At 45.8% G+C, this 10,805-nt stretch overlaps 1 protein-coding gene across 1 annotated transcript in view; it reads right to left on the bottom strand.

Annotated features, from left to right (window-relative positions):
* Positions 1–3,257: 3,257 nt before the first annotated feature.
* Positions 3,258–10,805, bottom strand: part of gpc2 (glypican 2) — a gene marked incomplete at both ends in the record, with an annotated part of 33,173 nt that continues 25,625 nt past the window's right edge. Inside the window, 3 exons of the mRNA XM_084331641.1 lie at positions 3,258–3,526; positions 3,862–4,034; positions 4,470–4,606. Coding sequence (XP_084187767.1) covers positions 3,258–3,526; positions 3,862–4,034; positions 4,470–4,606 — 579 coding nt within the window. The remainder of the gene's footprint in view (positions 3,527–3,861; positions 4,035–4,469; positions 4,607–10,805) is intronic.

The following is a 10,805-nucleotide window of genomic DNA, read 5'->3' as shown; positions in this document are numbered from 1 at the left end:
CACACGCGTACTGTAAGATGCTTTGCTGGAACGATTCATTTTGCACATACTATACGTGCAAAATAAATCGTTCCAGCAAAGTAGGCTTTGTCAATTCTTAACAAGGCTTGTCAAGAGCCAATCGTGCAGTATAGTTGGGAAATACCGGACCCGTCATCTATCTCTTTGAAAGGAGTGCGCTCGGAACTTGTAGGTATGTGGACTCGCTCTCTCTCTCTCGGACGCAGTGCGCTCGACATGGGTCAAAATTAGTTGTTTATTTATTCATTTTTACTGTTTGCATCTTGATAACAATCTAGTGGTCTGCATAAACAAGAAGTTTGGGAACCACTGATCTAGACGATCTCTAAATATGCATTCTATTTATCTTAGGCATAGAATTTGGTCTTGCCCAAGAGAAAAGCAAAAATAAGAAAAAATGCTAGTTAACAAAATAAGAGGAAATCTGTTCTTATATCGCTTCATGAATGAGGCCCAATGTGGCTAGTGTCTGTAAATCTATTTGTCAATCTACATGTATATTGAGTGAATAAAGAGTCGTTTCACATAAGCCTAACAGTATGTTTTGATAATAAATGGGTGTGTGCGAAATCCCAACGGCGACAACGTCCGATTAGCTCTTTGCTAAGCTAAGCTATCCTGGTGCGGTTATTTAATGCTGACAAGTTGACGTCACCAGCCAGACACGTTAATTGATGCCTTGCCAGATATTCAGCCCAAGAAATACGTGTACAGTATTTCATAATTAAAATAGGAGTAAATAAGTACAATTTAAATCTAGGCACAGTGTATGGCCTGCCATAAATGAGGGGAAGAAATACTGACTCACAATTTTCTTCAGCTTTTTAATCAAACAGAAAAATCCATTTACTTGTTTGATACAAAAAAAACATTACAACACAGTAAAACGAGTTGTGCTATTCTTTCATCATAATGGAATGTAACAGTAGTTGTGCTATTCTTTCATCATAATGGAATGTAACAGTAGTTGTGCTATTCTTTCACCATAATAGAATGTAACAGTAGTTGTGCTATTTTTTCACCATAATGGACCATGACGGAATGTAGTCGGAATGGATGAGAGGTCATAGTGGTTGCTCTATCAAATTCGCCTGAAATGAAATGGAATGTTTTGTGGCCTCTGGCACCCTACCTATACTTATCATTTTGAATTTGATAGTCGTGAGCATCTATGATTGCAGTAATGTCATGCTGTAGAAATACTTGTGGAATACCGTTTTATAATTTATTTTTGTAATAGCGATACTTGAACTGACATCTCATACATTCACCATATTCATACAGATGTATACTGACTTGTTATCCTATTAATTATAACAGCCCATGTGATTTAGACACATAATCTTGTTAGAGACAATAAATGCCACAAATGCTCATTCAACACAAAGTGTCTTTGTACAGCAGTTATTATACATTCTCATTGTATTCCCCTTCTGTTTTAGTCCAATTCCAGTACCTCCAAGTGCATTCTGTCCTTCCTTTTGACTAGCTTTCCAACTTCCTTTTGACTAGCTTTCCAACTTCCTTTTGACTAGCCTTCCAACTTCCTTTTGACTAGCTTTCCAACTTCCTATTGACTAGCTTTCCAACTTCCTTTTGACTAGCCTTCCAACTTCGTTTTGACTCTTTCCAACTTCCTTTTGACTCGCTTTTCAACTTCCTTTTGACTAGCCTTCCAACTTCCTTTTGACTCTTTTTCCAACTTCCTTTTGACTCTCTTTCCAACTTCCTTTTGACTAGCTTGCCAACTTCCTTTTGACTAGCTTGCCAACTTCCTTTTGACTAGCCTTCCAACTTCCTTTTGACTAGCCTTCCAACTTCCTTTTGACTCTTTCCAACTTCCTTTTGACTAGCCTTCCAACTGGAAGTTCTTTCTCAACACATTCTCATTGATTTTCTTGCCTTTCCCAAGACACACCATTCAAATTCATGAACATAAAGAGAAAGAGGCATTAATTCTCTCTAATTCTGCGACAACCTTCTCCATCCAGCCTTCAATCACACACACTAGCAGTTCACTCCGAAAAGTTTTGTTTATCTTTTGTTGACGATAGGAAAAATAAGTAGAAAATACTTAAAAGAGCACTTTTACAAAATGTCCCAACACCTTTTTCTCAACATAACCTACAAACCTGGTAATACATAGTATAGTATGTGTGTAGTACATACACAAACAATGCAAAACCAGCGCACGCACGCACACACACACACGCACACACACACACACACACACACAATCTGGTTTGACTCAAAATACCAGAGTAAAAAATATCGCTGGTCTTGTGGCCGCATAATACATCAGTGTAAACTGATTTTCTCACGATTGATTCATTATGACAAACTCATAAAAATCTATATTGTAAAACCTGTAGGATTCCTGTAGTGATTCATAGTCATTTCTTTTCATACACATTGTAGATTTACCACAGAAATATGGTGTGTTTGATTCACCCTAGTATTTCTACAGTGTAATGTTATAGAAATCTAAGGTGAATATCCCTGTGGTTTTACTACAGTATTTAGTAGTAATACTAGTTTTACCATAGTTCAACAGTTGATTTTCATATAGGATGGGAAGTTAAAATGTTAGCAGGTATTTACTACATAACGACCAGGTTTGGTCATGTACTTCTCATAGAAGTTAAGAACACTTTGATCAAACTTTGCCTAACCAAAAATATTAAATACAATAAAATATTGCCAAAAATAAATTAAAGCCATTCATATATTACAAGGATCAACCACACACCACAACAGGTTAGCCAAAATGAGGGCCTGCTTAAAGTACATTCCAAATAAGTCCTGTACATGGGTTCAGGAGTCTTATTGGTGAGCCTTTAACACACCAATTGAATTGTTATTCAACCATAATTATGGACGCTTTACTTTACCAGTTAGACCAAGAATAAAGTGGCTAAGAATTGATTCTTTGTATCATAACACTGGACAAATGAGCAGGTATCTTCAACAGGAGTCACAATATTTCTATGTTTTTTTTCTTTCCATGATGGGTTGTGATGATATATGAAGGTTTTGGGGCAGCTTTTGTTTATTGCAAACCCATAAAATACATATATTTTGAATTAACCTTTAAAACTTATTTTGTCTCTTTTCTTCTGCTGATGTGACCAAATGGACCAACGTGTTTCATAAAATGGTGTGCTTTGACTTGAATAGGACCCCAAATTCCCTTCAACCACTCAACCCTTCATCGAACTTCGGGCTGCAGTAACCAGCTATCTCCACATGGGGGCAAAAGTGACCATAAAAGACAAAGACAAAGAGGGTACCATGGAGAAAGTGAGCTGCCCGGCTGCCGATTTGGACCGCCCATTGTTCCTGTTCCACTTGGAGCCGTTTCTCTCTCTGACGCGGGGTTTCACGGGGCTGGAGTCGGGGGTGCGAGGTGGCTTGCTATGGGGCGGGGAGTAAGGCCCATAGCCTGGCCAATCATCACTATACCTCTCGCCTCTGTCCCCGCCCCCAGAGCCACTTCCCTCCTCACCTGAGATGGGAAGAAAAGAGGAGGTTATTCAAATGGAAGAGAAAGAGATTCAAGCTGTGCCCATTCCCATCATACCTTCAATTCAAAGTGTAAAATAAAACGCACGTATAATCTCAAGAGTGGTAATGGATGAGAGATCACAGTGGCTGCACTATAAAGCAATTAGACTGAAATCCAATATATTCTGATGACCTTTTGACTCCATCCATTACAAAGATAACATTTAATGTGATTTACTCCAATGAATTCCAATGGCATTATGGCTAATCCTAACCGCTCTGACCTCCGTCTCACTGGAGAGAGCCAGGGAGGGAGGGTGGGCTTGTTTGACTCACTGTCCATAAAGTCAGTGTCCTGTCCTGCTTGTGCGTGCTTCAGCTTGTTGGTGGCCACCCTCAGCTCCATGATGAGCTGCCTGGTCCTCACGTCAGGTCTGGCGATGTCCACCTCCACCTCTGGGTTGTTGATCTGGCTAACCAGCCCGTCGCCCGTCACATCTGGGAGGTACCTGAGGGAGGCATGCAGACTCATGAGTGGCGCAGGAGGCGAAGACCTGTGGCCCGACTGGCATTGAATCCAGGTGGTTTTACAGATGCAGATGCACACACTTTACAATTTCTCTGTAATAGTATGCATGATAACTAATATGAATTAGTTGCATAACTAACAGGCCTTGTACTCTCTCCCCACTCAAAAAGAAAGAAAAGCATCACTATCCTCTGAGGTGATTAAATAAATCCAAGTGTCCCATCAGCTCCAGCCAACCACTTCCCCATCTCTCCCTCCATCCTCTCTCCCTCGTCCCCTCCATCCTCTCTCCCTCCATCCTCTCTTCCTTCCCTTGTCCCCTCCATCCTCTCTTCCTTCCCTCGTCCCCTCCATCCTCTCTTCCTTCCCTCGTCCCCTCCATCCTCTCTTCCTTCCTTCTCCTGATCTCACACACCTCCCCCGGGCCTGGCCGTTCCAGCAGCGCTCTTCATTGGTAACGTCGGCAGCCATGTTCTCGTCATTGCAGATGGTGTGTGGGAGAGACACCCAAAAGCCCCGCATGGGCCGCAGTCGCTCCTTCAGCTCAGCAACCTGGATGGGGGCGGAAGGAAACTGGCTGATGACTCATGGACCATGAAAAGTATTCCTGCTTCGTGTGGCTGGGGGAGCATAATCTGGAGGCGAAGCGCTAAGAACTTACATTATATATATACAGATATGTAAAATGAGAGTGGGCAGTGCATTCCTCCTAGTATACGTGAGCATACTTTATTGAGACAGTTGGAAGGCTGAGAGGGAGACAGAGGAGGGGAGATAGGAGAGTGTGTCATGAGGGCTTTGTGGCTCCAGAGAAGTCTCTGGGCACACAATGTCCACGTCCTTCCAACTGCATAATTAATTTGAAAATTAAAAAGGACATTTTATATTGTACCCGAAAGAGAGGGAGGATGCTCAGTAAGCAGGGGTTATTTTTTCCAGGTATAGGGACACAAATCAGGGCTCGGCGATATGACCAAAGTATCATATCATGATCTTCTTGTGAATGAATTACAATGTAAATGTGATGTATTTTTCATGTCTTCATGTTGTACTATTGTAATGGAGCCATTTCATTCAAAATGGTCTATTTTATTATACTACTAATAGTATATTATAGTGTGTGTAGCTAATAGTATGGTATTATACTATACTGTAGTGTTAATGGTGTACTAATATTGCTGGAAGGATTTACTTAAAAATATACAGTATATACATATATATTATATATATACTGCATGTAAATAAATACATACACACGCAGGGATTAAAGCAAAACAAATCTTTGGTTGGTTATTTCTTTTTTTTTATCCACTTTTTCTCCTTATTTTCTATTTTTCTCCCATCCCAATTTCGCCTAGCCAATTCTCCCTTAAATTCTCCCCTCCCCTGTCTCGAACGTTGCTAGACTATGCCTCCCACTGGTCGGCTGCAGTGAGGACCAAGCCTTGCATCACGTGTCTCCTCCGGTACACGAGGAGGCAGCTGTCGCATCTTTTCACCTGAACAGCGCAATCTCTCAGTGGCAAGGAGTAACGCGTGGGAGGCTCGCGCTGCCCCCGATACTTCCTGATTCTGCTGTACAGGCGCACCAACCGACCTGTAGGAGTCGCTGTCCACAACGTCCAATCCCCACCCACCGGCTTCCCCACCCTCTAACACTGCCAATTGTGTTAGTATGACGACTGGCCAAGCCGGTAGCAACGCCGAGAGCTGGGCTCGATACCAGCATCTCCTGCGTTAGTGGTGAGTGCCTTGCCCACTGCGTCACTCAGCCGCCTGGTTGGTTATTTCCATGTAGAATTTCACTGAAAGAGAGCACCACTCCACTCCACACATAATAACCATTGCTGCTGAGCGGCTGATGGCGCAGTGGGCAAGGCGCTCGCCACTAACGCAGGAGACGCTGGGTTCGAGCCCAGCTCTCGGCGTTGCTACCGGCTGGCCGGTCGTTCATACTAGCACAATTGGCAAGTGTTAGAGGGTGGGAAAGCCGGTGGGTGGGGATTGGATGTTGTGGACAGCGACTCCTACAGGTCGGTTTGGTGACGCCGGTGCGGTGGAAGCAGGAAGTAGCGGGGGCACCGTGAGCCTCCCACGCGTTACTCCTCGCCACTGAGAGTTCGAGCTGCTGCGGTGAAAAGATGCAACAGGCTGCCTCCTCGTGTACCGGAGTCTAGCAACGTTCAAGACAAGGGAGGGAAGAATTGGATAATACGAAATTGGGATGGGAGAAAAATAGAAAATGGGGAGAAAAAATTGATAAGAAAAAAATAACCATTGCTGCTGTTCTCTAATGCAGCCATTGAGTTTAGATACTCTAGACTCTAGAGTCTAGACCAGTGGTATTCAGACTTGGCCAACTCAGGAGCCACATTACAAAAACACCCCGTTCCTCAACCAAACTAACATCAGGATACCAATAGGCGATTTACAAGCTATGAAAAAGCATGATCATGTACAATACTGATTTATTTTGCACATAAATAACACACATCCAAAAACTAAACAGTTTAGCACACATTCATTTAGTTTGACAGTTATTGAGAGTAAATTAGTTGAGTGATGTCATCTGGGACAATTAATCATTGTGTTGTGTTACAGCTCAATTCAATTATAAAAAGGTAGCAATCCCTAAAAGACATGGTATTGCTATTTTTTCATCTGCATAATTTCACTGAGCTGTTATTAACAACATAAGGATCCAATGTCCCCGATGACATCACTGGTGGCCATATTCAAACTCATTTACTCTCAATAACTGTTGATTGATTGATTGAAAATGCTATTAACAGATTGCAGAATGGGTACAATACAGTACAGCTCAATACACACTATTGTTAAGGGGATGCAGACCAGAGAAAGACTTTCATCTCGTTTACATTAGGCTCCCCCATTTTCAATCCATCATAACATATATGACATACATGACATAGATAGACAGTACTGCTACATCTATACATTTATAAGTTTCAAGTTTCTTTAATAGTTGTCATACAGAAGTACAGAATACTTTCATACAAAATGCTTCTTACTGTTACGCTCCAGAGACTGTGCTAGACAAGATAGTATCAAATAACATTTTAGAAGAAGAAAATGAGGTCACAGTGTTCGGTATAGACATATGTACAATGTTCTGAGTTACCATATAATATACAATACTATGCAGTGTACTAATGTACCGTACTATATAGTGCAAAGCAGAGATGGGATGAGGTACAATTTAGGTACAATTTACAGTAAGGTGTACGAGTTGTAGTGCAATCCTTCATCAATAAATATAAAGTGTGGGGAGTGGGTGCTACAGTGTGTTTGTTTAAAGTGGGTGTGTGCTATAAAGTGTGTGGAGTGGGTGCTACAGTGTGTTTGTTTAAAGTGAGTGTGTGCGTGTGGATGTGTGTGCTATGTGCGTTTGGTGGTTGTTGTGTAGGGGAGGATCTATGGTGGTTGTTGTTGTGTAGTGTTCATTCATTGTTCGTTTAGCAGCCTGATGGCCTGGGGATAGAAGCTTCCAGGTGCAACAGCTGGAACAGTGGAGGATTTAGGGGTTCCCTTACCAGTTTATGCCCTGGATGGTCGGCCTCTGGGCAGTGGGAGCGTCACCCAGCGCACGGTTCCTTTACACATCCGGGTGGCGGGTGGGGAGTGGGAATGGGTTACATTTTTTGTCATCTTTTCCCCCTATTCTGTCATGGTGTTGGGTCATCCCTGGTTGTCGTCATGTGTTCATATCATTAATTGGAGCACGGGCGAACTCTCAACGGCGGCCGACGTCAAGTCGATCGTCAGCGGGAGTTTGCCCAAACCCTTGTCTCCCCCCCCCTCTTCTCTTTTGTCTCCTCCCTCTTTCTCCAGGATAGTGGGGAGCGTGGCAGATTCTGATCTACCCTCTAATCCCGATTTGATAGGGGTGCCTGAGATCTATTGGGACCTGGCGGACGTTTTTAGCAAGACGCGTGCTAAAGCACTTCCGCCTCATAGATCATACGACTGTCCCATTAATCTTCTACCCGGTACCTCCCCGCCTCGCGGGCGAATGTTCTCTCTCTCACGCCCCGAAACCTTGGCCATGAACACCTACATAGAGGAGGCATTGCTTGCGGGGCACATACGCCCGTCCACTTCCCCTGCCGGCGCTGGCTTCTTCTTTGTTGATAAAAAAGATGGGGATCAGCGCCCATGCATTGATTATAGGGGATTGAATGACGTTTCCATCAAGAACCGATATCCTTTACCTCTCATGGACACGGCCTTTGAGTGCTTACAGGGGGCACAGGTCTTTTCTAAACTTGACTTACGTAATGCATACAATCTGGTCAGGATTAGAGAGGGAGACGAGTGGAAGACTGCATTTAACACACCCAATGGGCACTATGAGTATTTGGTCATGCCCTTTGGTTTGGCTAATGCTCCGGCAGTCTTCCAAGCCCTGGTTAACGACGTGCTGCGAGACTTGATTGGGGTGTCGGTGTTTGTCTACTTAGATGATATCCTGATTTTTTCTCGCGATATGGTGCAACACCAAATGCACGTTCGGGAGGTGCTAGACCGTCTCCTCAAGCATCAACTATTCGTTAAGGCTGAGAAGTGTGTGTTTCACACGGACACCGTGTCCTTCCTGGGCTTTGTGTTGACGAAGGGCGATCTGCGCATGGATCCAGCCAAGGTGAGTGCAGTTTTGGACTGGCCACGACCTTCATCGCTCAAGGGGTTACAACGGTTTTTGGGCTTTGCAAATTTTTACAGGCGCTTTATTCGCAACTTTAGCGCCTTAGCCAATCCTTTAACAGCTCTCACTAAGGCCTCTCTCCCTGGCTTTGAATGGTCGCCTAGGGCTGAGTCGGCCTTCTGCGATCTTAAACGTCGTTTTACATCCGCTCCTGTATTGATCCGCCATGACGCAGAGGTTCCGTTCATTGTGGAGGTGGATGCCTCTGACGTCGCGGTGGGGGGGGTGCTCTCTCAGAGATGCTTAAAGGATGGGAAAGTGCACCCGTGTGCTTTTTTTTCTCGCCGTCTGTCACCAGCCGAGCGTAATTACGACGTGGGTAATCGGGAGTTATTGGCGATCAAATTGGCACTGGAGGAGTGGAGACATTGGTTAGAGGGGGCGGCACATCCTTTCATTATTTGGACTGATCATAAGAACTTGGCTTACATCCAAGGGGCTAAACGCCTTAACGCTCGCCAGGCCAGGTGGACGTTGTTCTTCACACGATTTCGATATACCATCTCCTATAGACCCGGCTCCAAGAATATCAAACCTGACGCTTTGTCGCGCCAGTTTGATCTTCCTGGTCGGGAGGAGCAGCCCCATCCCATTATTCCACCGGCCTTGATTTTGGCACCCGTGTCTTGGGGCATAGAGAGGGTGGTAAGGTCGGCGCTAACGCGGGAGCCCGATCCAGGTGGGGGTCCTCCGGGACGGTCGTATGTTCCCAAGGTGGCGCGCTCACGCTTGCTACAGTGGGCACATGCGTCATCCCTCACCAGCCACCCAGGGGCAACCAGGACCCTGGAATTTATCCGTAGGAGGTTCTGGTGGCCGACAGTGGAGGGGGATACACGTTCCTTTGTGGCGGCCTGTCCGGTGTGCGCACGTAGTAAGACCTCTCGACGGGCACCGGCGGGTCTCCTCCGACCACTTCCTATTCCTAAACGACCCTGGTCACACATATCTCTGGACTTTATTTCTGGTCTTCCCCTTTCGGACGGGTTCACCACCATTTTGGTGGTGGTGGATCGGTTCTCTAAGGCGGCTCACTTTGTCCCTCTCCCCAAGCTTCCATCGGCCCGGGAGACTGCTGATTTAGTTATACAGCATGTCTTTCGGGTCCACGGGCTGCCAGTGGATATCGTGTCGGACCGGGGTCCTCAGTTCGCCTCCAGGTTCTGGAAGGCGTTTGCCGCCGGCCTCTGCGCCTCTGTCAGTCTGTCGTCTGGGTTCCATCCGCAGTCGAACGGGCAGACGGAGCGGGTCAACCAGGATTTGGAGGGGGTCTTGAGATGTTACGTTGCCGGTAGTCCGGCAACGTGGAGTAGGAGGTTGGCTTGGGCTGAGTACGCGCATAATACCCTTCTCTCCTCTTCTACCGGTATGTCTCCCTTTCAGTGCCAGTATGGTTTTCAACCTCCTCTGTTTCCCGAGCAGGAGCAGGAGGCGGAGGTGCCCTCGGCCCAGGCACATGTGGCTCGCTGTCGCAGGACGTGGAAACAGGTTCGGAAGGCGCTACAGAAGGTTTCGGTTAGTACCCAACGGCAGGCTAACCGTAAGCGTCGTCCGGCTCCAGTTTACCGTCCAGGGCAGCGGGTTTGGCTTTCCACCCGGGATCTCCCTCTCCGGGTGGAATCCAGGAAGCTGGCTCCTCGCTTTATAGGACCATTTAAAGTGATTCATCGGGTTAATCCAGTGGCTTACAAGCTACGACTTCCGAGCTCTATGAGGGTTCATCCGACGTTTCATGTGTCCCTGTTGAAGCCATTCCTCTCATCGCCCTTGGCCCCGCCACTGCCTGTGGTTCCTCCGCCCCGGTTTATTGGCGGTCAACCCATTTACACGGTGCGGAGGATACTGGGTTGTAGGCGGAGGGGTAGGGGGTTTCAGTTCTTGGTGGATTGGGAGGGGTACGGGATAGAAGAGCGTTCTTGGGTGCCTCAAAGGGATATTTTAGATCCCAGCCTGATCGTTGATTTCCGGCGGCTGAATCCCGAGGCTCCTAGGTGAACGTCTGGTGCCGTTCGTCGGGGGAGGGTA

Source organism: Notolepis coatsorum (genome assembly GCF_963971535.1).
Source record: "Notolepis coatsorum genome assembly, chromosome: 16".
NCBI lineage: Eukaryota > Metazoa > Chordata > Actinopteri > Aulopiformes > Paralepididae > Notolepis > Notolepis coatsorum.
This window is presented reverse-complemented; position numbering and strand designations above follow the sequence as displayed.